Consider the following 17,503-nt stretch of genomic DNA (forward strand, 5'->3'; position numbering starts at 1 on the left):
ACTAACAGGGACATGTGACTGCTGCAGCCAATCACTAGCAAAGAAGCTCACTCTTGTGGCCAGTGATTGGCTGCAGCAATCACATGTCCTGGTCAGCAACAACCAGGAAGTACAGAGTTGCTGTGAAGCACTTTTGGGTAGTGGGAGATCCCTTTAAGGGGGTGCATTTCATGATGGAAAGTGGAGACATTGTATTTTATGGTGCACAGTCAGAGATTCTGCATCTTGTAGTACAGAGAGTGTGGGAGGTGTCAATATCTTTCCTACACATTTATAAAAACGGTTAAAATTGTCCCCAAGACAATATAGTCATTTCCTGAATTTAATTGTTAGTATAAATAAGACTTACAGCAGAATCTCTCCCTTTACTGTGTCTTATATGTAATACCGCCGGCCGTGGCCAGCTTTACTCTAACTTACCCTCTTCATCGGCTGTCACCAGTGTCCCCATCTGTTCTGCGGCTCATCATCCCTCCCGCCCCTGCACGAACCCGTAGGGTGCACATACGCTCAACCCAGCTTTCTGTCCCCAGCCAATCCAGATACTTCCTGGGTTATTAAAAGGGATTTTCCGAGCTGGGCTTCCCCTGCCCACAACCATATAAAAGAAATATACTCACCGATTTGGCGGGCCAACCACACACCATCTGATAGGTGGTCACCTGGTCAAAAGGCCTGGTGACGTCCCATAAGCCTCTCATGTTGGCTTCTAATGCAGAAGCCCCAGGCAGGTTTACGAGACGTCACTGACTGCCCCGTCTGGCCTTCTATTGGCTGCAATAGTCATGTGAGTCAACAACTCATGTCACCGCTGCAGCTGGTTTAAATAGAAGCTCGAAGGACTAGAGCTGGTGGCTGGAAAGCTGTAAGCAGCGAGGAAGTGAGTATTAGTGTTGTTGTTTTATGTGTGCCTCATCACCCCACTGCCATCAATGTATGTAATTATCGGAAAAACCCCTTTAAGGGTTCCTAATGATTCTGTAAAGATGTACCGGTATTCTTCTTGATGCTCAATTCTGACCCTTGCCGGTGTACCCAGCTTTCCTAAACTCTGCCCTTCCTGACCTCGGCCTTATTCTTTTCTATAGTCAGAATAATAATTGCATTGCATGAACTTTGACTGTCCTGACCTCATCCTGTTATACTGACTACGTCCTTGGCTGTTTCTTCGGTGCCACGCTTCAGTACATTTGATCCGTTCGGTCAGCTGCCACTGAACTGAGACTACTCATGGGGAAGTAACCTGAAGGTTCCTTGCAGTGAAGGTCAGATCCTTCTAAAAAAAAGGGGGGGGGTTAAAGGGTAAAGACCAAGGACCTTAGAGAAGTCCTCAGGAGTATCAGTTAGTGGCATAGAAGGTCCACGCCGGCTGCCTTACATGACATTATGTGATTTTTTTAAAACTCTGATGTTAATTATAATCTGTGAAACCATTTTTCGCATCGAGGAAGCATTGATCCCTGTTTACAATGACGCTGTCATATGACTAGTGTTTAGTTAAGCAGTGATTCTGTCACAGACAGGATATCTTCTAAACAAAAGTTATAACAACAAGTTCAAAGCCTATGCGAGAACATGGGATGGGTGGGTGTTCCCACCATATTGTTAATCATTACAGGTTCCTGTGTTTTTGGAAAGCATACAGCTTATCTCTGTTGATATAATATTTTCTGCATACCAAACTTTTTGGGATGTTCGCCAACTAAAACGATTGAGACAAAGTTATAGGACGGGGTGTCAGGCAGGGCAGAAGGATAGCCTGTACGGTGTACTGACACTGTCAGTTTTTATTTTCAGCACTAGCGATGATCTATCCTGCAAGCTCAAAAATCTCACAAAGTGGCAAATTTACTAGAAGACTGATGTTTCATACGCTAGCCTTAAGCCCATGTTCACACGAGCGTAGTTTTAGCACAGAAAAAAAAAAAAAAAAAAAAAATCGCATCTATGGTTTCATATAGACGTGTTCAGATGGAGGAACTTTAGATGCGCCAAAAACTTGCACCTTTAAAAGATAGGACATGTGTGGCTACAATGACTGCATCTAAGGTCCGTGCTGCGTGAAAAGATAGGAGCTGACCTATCTATGGTGCGTGCTGCACAGGAGTTTCCATTAGACTTCTATAGGAGCAGGAGTTTAGATCCGAAAAGAAGATTAGAAGTCATTAGGAGGATTTCTGCCGAACAACAGCGGCGCCCCTTTACCCAGAAGTACATTTTAAATGTCCCGCTGTAAACGCCTGTTAGTCCCCACGGGGATGAGGGAAAGCCTGGAGGGTTCAGTTCATCTTCCCGGGGGTTCTATTAATCCCTGCAGGGACTAACAGGAGTTTACAGCAGGACATTTAAAATGCGCTTCTGGGCAGCAAGTTTTTAAATGACTCGCTGTAAGCAGCGGGGAATTCCTCCAACCCTGCTGCCTGGCAATTCGCCAGCAGCAGGGGGGCAGTAGGGACTCCCTCCACCTCTCCCCAGCATGGAGTTCCCCAAGGGATTTCTCTATAGCAAGGAGAGGGGTGGGGCTAGAAGGATCCACCCTTTAGTCCCACACTCACTCATAGCCCTGCCCTCTCTCTGCACTATGGGGATATCCCCCAGGAATGCCCTGTAGCCTCGCCCCGCCCCCTCTTTCTCTGCTATAGGGAAATCCTGTGGTGATTCCCATAGCAGGGAGAGAGAGAGCGGGGCTATGGGAGATTAACCCATAGAAAGGAGAAAGAGAGCGGGGTTATGGGTTAATCTCCCATAGCCCCGCCCTATTCTCTCCTTGCTATAGGGAAATCCTGAAGCCCCACTGGACATTTATTTGGGGTCCTTCACATTGGCGAGAGTGATATCGGGCCGTGATTCACTGATCGATATCGCCCTCGCCATCCTTCTGAAAACCCCTGGATGTCAGGTGTTTTCACATGGAAACAGCCTCGCATCCCTGCAGTGGTTTCCTTCATCCCCGCCACGGCTGTCACAGGAGATCGCGATCTTCTCCTAATGTTTTCAATAGGGCCGACGTTGCATTTTTAAGCAACACACTGCTCCAGTGAATGCACGATTTTCATGAAAACTCACCACCTTCTGTGACAACCTGTTTCACTCATTGATCACTTTCATTGTCAGAAAGTTTTTTCTAATATCTAATCTGTGACTCCTCCCTTAAGGCCCTGGAAGATCTAGGCCTCATGTCCACTGGGAAATTCGTGCCCGCGTGGATTCTCCATGCAGAATCCCGCAGTGGGTCCCTCCTTTCCCGCAGACATGACGCCTGAAAAATAAAATTTACTTACCTGTCTGGACACTGCGGATCTGCCCTCCGGCATGCCCGGATCTCTTTCTTCGGCCCAGCGGATATGCTCGGCTCGCCGGCAGCGCACCGCGCGCATGCGCCATGCACTCTTTTTTGTTTTTAACTCCTGCTCTCCCACGCTGGAGAGCAGAAATTTAGCTGCAGGTGTGCCGCGGATACGGACGGCTTCCATAGGCTTCAATGGAAGACTGTGGGAGCCGTCCATGCGGGAAACCCGCAGAAAATGGAGCATGCTGCGGGTGATTTCCCGCATGTGCGATCCGCGCGGCAGGGAAAAATGACATCCCTAGGTATTTACTTACCAGCGGGTGTCCAATGCATTCCTGTGGGCGTGAATTTTGAAATTAGAATTACCTAGTGGACATCTTCATTTGCATGGAAAAGGACCTCCAGGAGCTGTTTGCAGATCCAAGCATGTGATTAATCACACGCTGAGCTGTGCACACAGCTGCATTGTTTTGCTCCTGGGTGATGGCAGATTACAATGTTATCTGCCAGCTCTCATGAAGATAACAGCATGCTTTATCTCCCAGTAGCTGAAATATAGATTTTAAGTTCACCTTAAAATCATTGTTCAAACGAAAAGTGTACGATGCCCACGTATACATGTAACAATTATTGCTCATTTTTGGTCGTTTGAGCGATAATCATTATGTGTAAATGGGCCTTAACAGTTTCATCCCATTGCTTCTAGTCTTTCCTTGCACAAATGAGAATAGGGCTGATCCCTCTGCACTGTGACAGCCTTTGGATATTTGTAGACAGCTATTAAGTCTCCGCTCAGCCTTCTTTCTTGCAAGCTAAACATTCCCAGATCCTTTAACCGTTCCTCATAGGACATGATTTGCAGACCGCTCACCATCTTGGTAACTCTTTTCTGAACTTGCTCCAGTTTGTCTATGTCTGTTTTAAATTGAGGTGCCCAGAACTGGACACAGTATTCCAGATGAGATCTGACTAAGGAAGAGCAGTGGTTAATTACCTCACGTGATCTAGACTCTATGCTTCTCTTAATACATCCCAGAATTGTGTTTGCCTTATTTGCTGCTGCATCACACTGTTGACTCATGTTCAGTCTATGATCTATTAGTATACCCAAGTCTTTCTCACATGTGCTGCTGTGTAGCCCAATTCCTCCCATTCTGTATGTGCTTTTTGCATTTTTCTTGCCCAGATATAGTACTTTGCATTTCTCCTTGTTACAAACCATTCTGTTAATTGCCGCCAACTGTTCAAGTTTGTCCAGATCTTTTTGAATCCTTTCTCTCTTCTGCAGTGTTAGCCATCCCTCCCAGCTTTGTGTCGTTGGCAAACATGATCATTAGTTGCTATGAGAGAAAAAAAATTGCGAGTGAGTTGCAATTTTTTTGCCTCCCACAGCAACTAATGGGCGATTCCTGAACAGATACATCCTAAAATAAGACATGCTATGACCTTTCTATCTTGGACCATTAGTCCGTCCCAAAAAAATCGTTCATGTTAATAAACACATTGAAGGCGAAGCTCGTGCATAAAACTCACCCATGTAAATACGGCCTAAACCAGATTTATCATTTAGCAGAGCCACTGGGATAAATCTGGTGCATTTCAAGATTGTCTAGTCTAAGTTTGCACTGTCTATTAGACTGTATTAGTAAATCTGCCCCATTGTATCCTGAGGCCATTGTAACTTGGGGGATCACTAGTATATATTTCATAGCACAATAACTTAGATGTATGATTGTTGGATGATGTTTCCTTTACTGAATATCTTTCTGACTGACCAACAGCCAATCTTTATGTTCACATACGTCCATTTTTAGTCATAATACTAAAGATCGGTTAGTAAAAATATAAATGGCAGTCATTAATTTGCTTAAAATGGAAACATATGTTCAGTGTAATATAGACCATAAGAAGCAATATATAACAATATGGATAATTAAGTGGCCTAGTGGATACTTTAAGTGACTTGTATGGCATGTTAACAGGGGAATCCAGAAAGAGAGGACTTTCTGCTACGCAACACAAGAAAGCTGTTGGGTTAATGTTTGCTCCCCATCACCGCGAATTTGTCTTGGCTTTGACAAGTTATATATAACACGCTCTTGAATCAGTCCTTAGAGATCGGTAAGTGCTGCCTGCGGTGCAGTGACTGTTCGCAGAAACATTTTCCAGCTAAGATGAGAACAGTATCAGGAGAGGGTCTAAAGAAGGTTTCCAGCAGAAACCAGGTTCACTTTAATAATTATGGCAAGTCGGCCTGCAATTACATTCAGTCTGAACTACCCTCTTAAGACAGTCTTGTGTTTTAGCATATACGGTGACTATAAAAAGTATTAACCCCCCCCCCTTTCCCCTTGAACTTTTTTCATTCTTTATTGTGTAACAACATTGAGTCACAGTGGATTTTATTAGGTGTTTTTGACAGTGATCAAGAGAGAAGTAAAAGACTTTTTAGTGCCAAAGTGGAAACAAATCTCTACAAACTGATCAGCGTTCATTACATGTATAACTATTTACCCCCAGTACTTATTACAGGAATTCTGATAGCAATAGAACCCTTGAGTGTGACTGAATTGGGTAATGTTTCCTTGTGCTAGCAGAAGTAAGGAAGAACCTGCTCATGTAGAGATCACTATATATAGGAATGTCCCCATAGCCATATGGATACAACTGCCAGCGGGCTGGCTATAAGGCTCTACAGCCGCAGCCCTACAGATCACATGAGTCTTTTTTTTTCATACTCACCCTTTGCCCAGATAGGATCTTTCCAGGTTGACTCCTGGTGCTGTGAATGTGTCAAGTGGGCGTTCCCCACTACTCACTTGGAATGGGAGGCGTCGGCCTTGATTGACAGTCTGACATCACCCATTGAGAGTGAGTGGTGGGACTCACCCACTTAACCGCTCCAGTCATCTGGGCGAAGGAAGGGGAGTAATGAAGAAAAAAATGGAAGTAGAGTCCATGGGGCTGCTGCTGCAGAGCCATGCAGATTCCATCTAGTGACAGGTCCTTTTTAAAGGGCTGCTCCTGTGAATTCTTTTTATTATTCATGATGTAACTGTCCCCTAGGTATACACTGGGTTATTACAAATGATCTTCCTGATTTGAAACACTCATAACTCATGTTTAATGACACTCAGATAAAGAAATATGATATCAATGGAAACAAAAACTCAAAAGGTTTTGTTGTACGACATCAAAAATGTTTCCACATCAGAGGTAACCAATATGAGCCCCCTTTGTCACTTGACACACATCCAGCCTGCAGTCAAGTTCCTGCCGTACACATTATAGAGTATCATGACTGACGGATGTAACAACTTCTGGGATGCTGCAGATCATGCATGATGGGTGGTAAGGGGGGCATGTAGACTCTAACACTCCCCAGAGAAATAAATCACAAGGTCTGGGGGAACGCGGAAGCCAAGGAAGAAGTTTACTACCGTCACCACTTGCATGGCCAATCCATCTGTTTGGTAGTCGCCTATTGAGTTCACGTCTGACTCTATTATGAAAACGAAGGGGGGTGCTCCATCATGTTAGAAGGTGAAACCTGGGATTTCCTGTTCCAGCTGTGGCAGAAGCCATACAAGTAGCATGTCTGGGTACGAAATCCTCGGGATTGTTTCCACATGAAACAGGAAGGGGCTGTAGACTTTCCTACAAAATACAATCATCTTGGGGGAGTCGTGCATATGCTTCATGTAGGCATGACATCATAAAAGATCTCTGGGGGTCCTTCACATTTAGGGGTGTAACTATAGGGATGCAAGGGATCTGGTTGCACCCTGGGCCCAGGACCCTGAGGGGGCCCACAAGGCCTATCTTCTCCATATAAGGAGCCTAGTAGTATGAATAAAGCATTATAGTTGGGGGGCCCTGTTACAGATTTTGCATTGGGGCCCTGGATCTTCACGTTACACCTCTGGGTATGGGTACAGATGGTGGGTGAAGAGGTGCCAGCTGAACTTTTGCACCCAGGTCCCTGAGCCTTTAGTTACACCCCTATTCACATTGGGGGTTTTTTAGTTCAGACTATTCAACTGTAGCTGGGGTATTCATAACAACCCCAGCTACAGGGAAAACATCCCCTTTTGTAATAGTAGTCACTGGCAGTGCTGATCAGGGTCTACTATGAAGCTGCAGCTCTGCTGCGGTATGAAGCACCAGGTGATCATGTGATCTGCGGCTCTACTTTCTGTATTCACTACATAACGCTCATTGAGCGCTATGTAGTCAGCAAGAGAGAAGGCAGAAGTGGTTAGAAACTGCTTTTGCCTTCTCCTCCGGGGCCTCAGCTATGGCTAAAAGCCGAGGACCAGACCTGCTTCTGCTACATTGCAGTGGCAGGAGCTTTAATCCCACACCATATATTTACTGTTGATCAGGATTAAAGCTTGGTCCTTATCGAGGTAAAACCCCTGTAAGCTTTATGGCCCTTGAGAGAAATACATATTTTTCCAAGTCTTTTTTGCTGCATTTATTCAGCCTTCTACAAGTCTAACAGGTCATGCTACACTGAAGAATGCATACAGCAAGATGCTTGATGAGATATTTTTCTTCAGGGTTTCCTAGAAAGGTTTCACACACGCACGAACAACGTTTTTTTAAAAAGCAGCGTAATTTTTTAGGTAGTTTTTTTTAGTGAAAGCCGAAGTGTATTAACAAGAATGTAGCAAAACCTAAAGGAACATATTTACCGCTCCTTTTGCTGAATCCACTTCTGCTTTTGGCTCAGCAACTGCATTAAAAATTGCAGTGGTGTTTTTCCAAAAATTACTCTGTGTGAAACCACCATTATAGCCAAAATCGAAAATTTTCTCATCAGATTATAGAAGCTTTTTCAATTTATCAGTCTTATCAATAACCTTTCACAAACCTTAGCCAAGATATCATGTAACATTTTCTAAAGTTTCTCCTTCTCCTCTCAACCATTAATACTATGACTGATGAAACATTCGGCCGAAGCTATGTGGAGTTTTTGTTTTTTCTGTTACATGTGTCACTTTGCCAGAAAAGTCATCAGCAGATTGACCTTCTAGATAAAACTGTTCAGTGCTACCATCACTGCCCTTACCTCCAATCAGGGGAACTATTCTTCACATGTATCGAAAAGGAAAATGGACAACATCCAAGCATTACCGCTCCACTCTGCAATGCTAACTTTCTTTTCAATGACCATTTTGTTTCTGAGAGTTTGGGCTTCATATCTATTCAGTTCATGCAGGTTACCTGTTCCATTTTTTTGTTTTCCTTTTTTTGTAAAATTGGAATATATTGAGTTATGTTTGTACCGTGTATCTTCACGCAACTGAATTTTTTCTTAACATATTGCTAAGATATTGTATAACATTCTGATCACTTGGGTGGTCCGATATCTGTAACCCCCTGCTATTCACAAAATGAAGGGACCAAGGTCCGTTCATGATTCCTCCTGCACAGTGGCGCTACTGGCAACACAATCTGCAAGGACAATCCTAGCACAACAATTGGCCAGGAGCGTCACTGCGGAAGGAAAGACTAAAAGGCACTTACCTCAATGACAGTCCTAGGTCGTTCAGACCCGCTGATCCACATTCTTCTTGTTTAACTGCTATAGGAGATAACATGACGTTCATGTGATCACATGAGCATGACAGCCAACATTGGTCTGCAGGTGGGATGTCCCATCCGTAATGAAATCACATCGTGCAGAAGTGATTGGCTGCTGTGATCAAGTGATGTGGGTTTTGGACTCAACGGGCAAAACTAAACTTTCCAAAATGGACCTTCCAAGATATGTTCTTATATTTTAGCAACATCCACATAACGAGAGCACAGAACAAAGAAATATAAAATAATCTATGTATAGATACTTGTACATAACGCTCATCTCTGATCATTACATGGGAAAGGAAGCTGTATTAAATGAACTTGCCATCCCACATAAGGACTCTTGGCCAAAGGTTGGGCATCAAGGCGTTAGCTATTTAATTTCAGCAACAAATGGCCATAAAAAGTTGCTGTTTTTTACTATAAATTGATACATAAATTAGAATTGTCATCTTAGAAGTCTGGAAACATTTTCAACCATACAGGAGGGACATTTTTACTTTACATATTCTTGCATAAAGTTGCTTGGGCCCTGAAATCTGTCCTCTTGAGGGCATGCTGGAGAACACTTACTGTACGATCACGCATTGTGAAGTAAGGGTGGTTTCACATCTGCGAACCAATCAGCAGATCCGGCTGCAAATACCGGAAGAAAAAGTGCTGCATGCATGGGCGGACCGCATTATAGTCAATGGCATCCACCAGATGCCGTTCGGTTTCGAGCAAAGACGGACCCATTCAGCCTCGAGGATTCCCCTTTCTTGCAGAGTGGAATCCCCAGTGCAAGTGTGAAACCATCCTAAATACACTCCAAAATCCACATGTGGATTTTGATACAGATTTTGGTGCGGATTTTCACCGTGGAACTCACTCACTGCATTGCAATGAATGAATTCTGCAGTAAAGATCCGTGGCACTTCCACAAAAAAACAGACCATCTTGCGAATTTGAAAATGCACAGCAAGACTATGTTTCGCTGTGGATTATAACTGAATGGGGTTTGTGAGATACATTGTACTGTACATGGCTGTGGAATTTGGGCTCGCGTTATATAGCCAACATTCTGCAATGTATGAACTCACCCTTAGGCCGCCTGCAGACGGCCGGGTTGGATTCCGCTGTGAGAATTCTCACAGCGGGACCCGAGCACCTGCAGGGACCAGCGCTGTACTTCCCTCTTCCGTGGGTCCGGCTCTTTGATGTGCCGGCTGCCGGCCAGCCAGCGCATGCGCAGATCGGAGCCGGCGAGTGACATTTCTGTGCGAACCCAGCACAGAAATAGAGCATGCCGCGATTTGTTTTCCACGCGTCTGCCTAGGATTGCGTTTTCGAACGCAATCCTATGGCAACTTCCACGGGCGTAAATTCTGCGGGAAATCCCGCCGCGGAATTTCCGCCCGTGTGCAGGGGACCTTATAATAAGAAAAGTACACAAATGGCTATAAAGAAAATGTTAATTATTTACCGGCATTTCTCAGGAATCGGTTCTGGTAGTCATTCACAACTCTGCTGACTGGGTCGTAGAATCCATCCCCACAATCATAACAGCCTTCTGGGATTTCTCGAGGGGGATCTAAGTTTGTAAGTTGTGAGCGACCTAAAGATAAACACATAAAGACAAATCATCTTTAGCTTTATTGTAGACTCACAATGGACTCCTGGGCTTACAGTGGGTTCTATAAGGTTTCTGTCATGGCTGCACAACTGGTAACAGTAAGAACAGCACTATGGATTAACGTTTTGGGGTTTTCATTGCTAAATAGCAGTTAATAGTTATTTTAACCTCAGCACTTGTGTCGCCGGTCAGTGAGATCCACAACTACTTCATAATGTTATCGCAGCACTATGCCTTGTTGTTCAGCTCCACGTGACCAAGACAGTCAGTCGCTGCCTATGGCATTACTGCCTACAGTGTCAAAAGGGATGTCGTGAGCAGAGGAGCCTGCATGGCCTTATAAATCTCCTCACTTACCTTCTAGGTGTCCACACACCCCTCCTGGGTGCTCTCCTTGGGGAGAGACGATGCCCCCTCCCAACCCACTCAACTCCTAGGAGTCTCCACACAACTTCTGGATGCTCTCCTTAAGGAGAAACGACACCCTTCCTGCCCCACGTCACAGGACTCTCACCAGCTAAACCAGAAACCTACTGCACACTGATGAGGGGCCAACACCCCAAAATAACAGTTTGTATGGTTTTCTGACTTGGTTTTCTCTTCCCAGTCATTGTTAAGACTAGTTATGGTAAAAATTCCTTTTGATTTAAAGGAATGTTGCCATCCAGTAGGTGGCGCTGCAGTGGTATTAGTTCCATCTCCCTTATTTGCATAAATTACCCAAAGTAGCTTGCATGGCCTTATAAGTTTCCTCACTCACCTTCTAGGTGTCTCCACAACCCTTTTGGGTGCTCTTTCTGGGGGAAAGACGATGCCACTACCAAACCAATCACTGCGTGTTGGGCGGCCTCTATTGACTTAAATGGAGGCTGTCTGCACAAAATCCGCAGCAATAAAGAACATGCTGCGATTTTTGCTCTGCTCGCAGAATACGCAATTCGTATCCGCAAGTGTGAGCGAAAAAGCGTAAGTACATGCTTTTCAATGCCCGTGTTTTGCAGCGGATCCTCTATGCAGACGCAAATTGCGGATTCCGCCCATGTGAGCCCGGCATAAGCCCAGCGTCACACAAGCATATACATATTTGCGCGCATGCATGAGCGCAGCTTACTTGTGGAATGAACTATACTTTTTTGCATGTGCATCGGCGTATTTTACTGTACATTTTCCGAGCACAAGGGCATTTGCGCGCAAGTAAAAAAAAAAAAGCTAATTAGTTTAATGATCTCTGGATGTGTTCTTTTTCCTGCGCAATTACGCAGTGTTTCATGTATCTCCTAGTGTGTTTTGTGTGTATTTGCGCATCCCCATTGACTTCTATGGGGACAGTTTCTGTGCAAATGCGCAGGAAAATAGAGCATGCTGGAGTTTTGCTTTTTTTTGCAACCGAAATGCACAGGAAAAATCTATGCGAGTGAACAAACCCATTGAAACCAATGGCTTCTATTCTCTGCGCATTGTGCGCGCAAATACGCCCGTGTAACCAGGGGCATACCTAAAGGCTCAGGGGCCCGGGTGCAAAGGTTCAGCTCGGGCCCCCCTCCGCCTCAGGCCTCCACCCCACACTCCCGCGTACCCAGAGGCGTAACTTGAAGATTCGGGGCCCCAATGCAAAACCTGTAACAGGGCCCCCAACTATAATGCTTTACTCATAGTACTGGGTTCTCTATATGGAGAAGAGAGGCCTTATGGGCCCCCTAAGGCTCCTGGGCCCGGGTGCAACCGCATCCCCTGCATCCTCTATAGTTACGCCCCTGTGTGTAACACCGCCTAAGGATTTAGAAGCAGTGAGATCGGTACCTGCAGGCTTCAGACCATTACAAATCTCAGTGTAAAATCTTCTGTCGTAGCCGTCGCAGTAGCGCCATTTCTCCTTTTCATACTGAAGTCCATCTGCAAAGGTATATTTTCCCTATGAAATATCAAACGGATAGAAAGAATTACCAGAAAGTATTTGTGAAGAGGCTTCACATGGCAGGATAATAAAGCAAGAACGCTCATAGGAATGTCCGTCTGCCCCAAATATCAGGTCCATGAAAAGTGTCACACCATAGGACTAATAGTGGTCATAGTACCTAGATTTTGGATGGGTGGTTTCACATCTACGGCGGGGTTTCCGCTTTTCTGCTCCGTTCAGGGAGCAGGAAAGGGGAATCCCCGTGGCTGAAAGGTTACATCTTATGACAGAAGCGAACAGCGCCAAATAGACGCCATTGACTATAATGGGGTTCGTTCACTTTCTGCTCTGCTGCCCGGCATCTTACCAGAAGAAAAAGTGCTGGATGCAGCGCAATTTCTTCCGGTATTTTGTGCCGGATTTGCAATGGAATCCGTGAATGGAGGTTCTGACGCAGATGTGAAACCACCCTAACGCCCTGCACCACACTAGTAATGGACAATATGTGTATTGGTGATTTATGAAGCCCTGCTGCAGACAGATACCGATAACTAACTACAGAGGGTTACTGCACTTAAAACAAACACAGCGCCCCCTGTGGTAGGACACGTTGACTGGAGAGGGAGATGTGATTTTAATGAAGTTCAATAAAGTTTATACTGTAGTTAGGGATATTATATATTGGGCTTTTTCTATTAATAGGCAGTTTTTGGTTTCAGAATGTGCCACAAATTACTCAATGACCAATGAAAATACTCGATCGCCAGGTAATCGCATCTTTCATCTGGCACCAAATATCCTCATTGTCACCTGCACATCTCCCCGTGTAAACAAGCCCAACTTTATCATATACAGAAAATAGACCCATTTTTTTGTTTTACCTCAAGAGCAATGCCAGAATCCCACCGAGCTTCATATTTACTCCCGTTTGGAAAGAAGAGGGTTCCTTGTCCGTGAAACATGCCGTCCTTCATCTCTCCCTGGTAACAGGTTTCTGTGGGCAGGATGTATTCTCCTTTACCCTCCAGCCTACAAGACACAACAAATATGATCTCTTCTCCCTTCCCACGTCCCACTATAACAAACACTATGCAGAACATGTGTCATAGGGATTCATAACTGGAAGAAGAGGCTCGGGAAAACTCGCAAGTGACGCGCGCCAAATTTATCAAACAGTTCAGATGTCTTACGGGACGGATGGGAAATTCTCTATCTAAATATCAATATTTAAATACACTCTTTGCCGAAAAAAAGTTGTTTTACTGGAAAACATCTCAGGCAGATATGCAGATGATGAGAGTTGTGGTGATTAGATGAACGGTTATTCTTACCGGAGGCCCTTAAAGTGGTTCCCCCCTTGGCCTATAAAAGGCTCTTAGAGGCTCCTTGTGTGTAGTGGCCTCTTCTTCCACTTGTGTGATGCCTGTCCGTATCACATCTTGTATCCAAGCTAGAGGTGGTACAACAGGGTACTAGAGCCTCCATGCCTGCCTGTATCACATCTTGTATCCAAGCTAGAGGTGGCCAAAAAGAGTATGTTGCGCAAATATGCTCATGTGAATGAGCATATACTATAGAATTACAATCATCCCTTTGAAGACAACCTTAGGGCCCGTGTCACTCGAGCGTATTTACGTGCGCATACGCTGACTTACATGAGTTCTTCTCCTGCACAGGAAAATAGAGCATGCTGTGTATTTTTTTGCACAACCTGTGCACGCAACATACGCACAAGTGAATGAGCCCATCGAAATCAGTGGGTTCTATTCTATGGGTATGGCACAAATACACCTTAGACTGATGTGGCCCTCAGTTTAAGGCCTCTTGCACACGGGCAACAGCGATATCGCTGCAAGAAAATCGCAATGTTATCGCATCTGTGTTCTATGTGATATCGCTGCGTTTTCTCAAAGTACCAAGTTGCATGACTTTGTAGCGCTCTTGTGCCGGGATTTGGGGGGGAGGGGGTTGAAATATAAGCCGTACCCCAAAAATAAGCCCTGGCTGCAGGTAGGGGCTCAAACAGTACGACTTCCTACTGTAGAAATTGCATTGCACCGCAGAAAACCGCGTTTTTGTGCAATACAACACAAAGTAAGGCTCCATAGGGAAACATGGGCTACAAAACATCGCAAATCGCGGTTGTATAGAGGATGGTGCGATTTTTTTTTTTTCTTTTACAATGTAGCAGCCTACAAAACATCGATACTGTAAATAAACCCATTGGAGAACATGGGCTTCACATACATGCGATTTGTAGCGCTGTCGCATTGCGAGAAAATTGTGCGATTTTGTTGCCCGTGTGAAAGCGGCCTAAAGGAGTTTGACACCCCTGTCTAAAAATTGTGACAGAAAGCAATTTTAAGCAGAATTTAATTTTTTAGAGCAGCACAACATAAAAAGCTGTATAACCGTAATTGTACTGCCTGAGGGCTCCTACACGCTGGCGATTTTTTTTAACGATGCGATATTGCTGCGTTTTTTTTATCCAAGCGTCACTGGGACTTTCTAATGTTAAAATCGCATCCCACAAAAATCGCAAGTTTGTTCTCCAGCGATTTTTGTGCGATGCGATTTTAACATTAGAAAGTCCCAAGTGACGTTTGCATTAAAAAAAGCGTTGATACCGCAACGTTAAAAAACCGCTAGTGGGTAGAAGCCCTGAAGATAATCATTTTTAGTGCGCCTTGAATGCCACAAAAACAACCAAACCCAAACAACAAACATGGCGAAGTTGTGTTTTTTTTTCCATTTCACCCCACTTAGAAATATTTAAAAATACAACTGGTCCTACAAAAAACAAGCCCTCAAATTACGATGTTTTGAAAGTGAGAAAAAAACTGAAAACAAAAAAAAGAACGGCTACAAGGGAAACGGTTAAGATCCACGTTGCAAAAATCGAAGGACTGTAAGGGCTCTAAGGGCTCCTGCACATGCGCAATACAGATCCCCCCCCCCCCCCCCCCCCTAGGCGATGGCATGGAATCTGCAGAGAAAAACATCAGAATGGAACATGCTGCGATTTTTCCTCCACGAGCGGAAATTGCAATTGATTTCCACTCGTGTGCAGGAAGCAGCGGATCTCAATAGGAAGTAACGGGCGGTATTTGCTGCGGATTCATGGTGTAGACGCCGACTGCGGATTCCACGGCAAATATCTGCCTGTGTACAGGAGCCCTTAGGCCTCATGTCCACGGTACAATTAACATTTTAAATCCGCAACGTTTTTCCTGCACGCGGATCCGCGCCCCATAGGGATGCATTAGACACCCGCAGGTAGTTAAATACCTGCGGATGTCATTTATCCCGTCAGGCGCGGGTCCCGCGTGCAGGAAAAAATCCGGACCATGCTCCATTTAGGTGCGGGTCTCCCGCAGGCTTCTATTGAACCCTATGGAAGCCATCCGGATCCGCAGGAGACCCGCGCCTGAATTAAACTCACCTGCTCCGGGCGATGCGGGTCTTCCTTCCTTCGCGGCTGGAAACTTCTTTCTTCAGCCCGGCGGATGAAAGAGGATTCGGCCGCGAAGAAGGGAAGACACGCACGGCCCGCAGCAGGTGAGTATATTCTTATTTTCAGCCCTCATGTCCGCGGGGCAGGGGGGACCCGCTGTGGATTCTCCATGGAGAATCCGTAGTGGGGCTGATTTTCCCCGTGGACTGGAGGCCTAACAAGGGGGTGCGTCTACGTCTAGAGGAGAGAAGGTTTCTACACCGACACAAAAGGGGGTTCTTTACTGTAAGAGCAGTGAGACTGTTGAGCTCTTTGCTTGAGGACGTGGTGATGGCAAATTCGATAAGAGGGGCCTGCATGTCTTATTTGAGCGATACAATATTTCATGTTATAGTCACTGATAACTTGAGAATGGTCGGTGATCCGGGGATTATTCTGATTCCAGATTGGAGTCAGGAAGGAATTTTTCCCTTTACATGGGGAAAATTGGCTTCTACCTCATTGGGGTTTTTTGCCTTCCTCTGGATCAACACTGGGGGATAATAGGCTGAACTGGACGGACATATGTCTTTTTTTCAGTCTTACATACTATATTATGCCATGCAATGTGAATTTCATAGAAAACAGCGGTAAAAATCTACACGTTTATGTGGATTTTTGTTTCTGTAGTTGTAGAACCGCTTCATTCAATGGCGCTAATTCGCGTGCAGAAAACCCCATATGGATTGTGCATCACCTAGGAATGTGTCACCCCCCTACCCCTCCATGTGGATTTCTAATCTGCACGTGTAATGCTGGCTTCACACGGCATAAGAGCATTTACACGCGTATTTGTGCAACGGCCGTTGCATTTTCGCGCACTTGCGTGCATATCTTACTGTGTTTTTTGCGCGCACATGTACATATTTGTACACGCAAAAAACCCTCAGCATGGTCCCATTGATTTCAAGGGTCAATTACGTTACATTAGTTTAATATGTGCTATGCTCTTGCGCAAATTGCACAACAATAGGACATGCTGCTTTTTTTTTTTTGCGCAACCGAGATACGTGCACAAAATATACTCATGCAAACACATTAAACTGAAATCAATGGGTTCTATTCACTGCATATCGTGCGCACAAATTTTGCGTGCGCATAGTGTCCAGCCTTAAAAATCTGCACGATATACACTAAGGCACTTATCTGCTGCAGATAGGGAGTCCATGGCGCGCTCCATAGCAACCAATCACAGAGCAGCTTTCATTTCTTCTAATACTCTTGAGGAATGCAAGCTGCTCTCTGATTGGTTGCCATGAGCAACACCGTTTTTCTTTCAGTTTCCTAACTCTGCCTTACTGCATATTCCTCATTTTCTCCCCGTATGCCCATACCTTCCATTCTGGTGCTCCCCATTATATCGGCTGCCTGTGTACTCCATTACTCCACTAGTCGGCAGTTCCTATGACAACAGTATATGAAGCATCGCCATGACGACCGCTCATCACGTGACTGCAGCAGCCCAATTAGAAACGGGTTTACACGAGAACCTTTCATTCACAACATGCGGCTCACTGGCCGAGCTCGTACGGCTGCAACACGTTCATGTGAGCAAGACATTACTGAGTCGGAATATCACCGGGGTGTACCGGCGTCACGCTTCCGTTCTAAAAGAACCGT

The 17,503-nt window shown here is 45.1% G+C and overlaps 1 protein-coding gene across 1 annotated transcript in view; it reads right to left on the reverse strand.

Moving 5' to 3' along the window:
- Window positions 1-17,468, reverse strand: part of MORN5 (MORN repeat containing 5) — a 33,860-nt gene extending 16,392 nt beyond the window's left edge. Inside the window, exons 1-4 of the mRNA XM_066580825.1 lie at window positions 17,218-17,468; window positions 13,272-13,419; window positions 12,294-12,405; window positions 10,344-10,475 (exon numbers count right to left, since the gene is read on the reverse strand). Of these exons, the coding sequence (XP_066436922.1) occupies window positions 10,344-10,475; window positions 12,294-12,405; window positions 13,272-13,419; window positions 17,218-17,264 (439 nt within the window). The 5' untranslated portion in view covers window positions 17,265-17,468. The remainder of the gene's footprint in view (window positions 1-10,343; window positions 10,476-12,293; window positions 12,406-13,271; window positions 13,420-17,217) is intronic.
- Between the last annotated feature and the right edge of the window lie 35 nt (window positions 17,469-17,503).

The sequence above is a fragment of the Eleutherodactylus coqui genome, chromosome 10, assembly GCF_035609145.1.
Source record: "Eleutherodactylus coqui strain aEleCoq1 chromosome 10, aEleCoq1.hap1, whole genome shotgun sequence".
Lineage (NCBI taxonomy): Eukaryota > Metazoa > Chordata > Amphibia > Anura > Eleutherodactylidae > Eleutherodactylus > Eleutherodactylus coqui.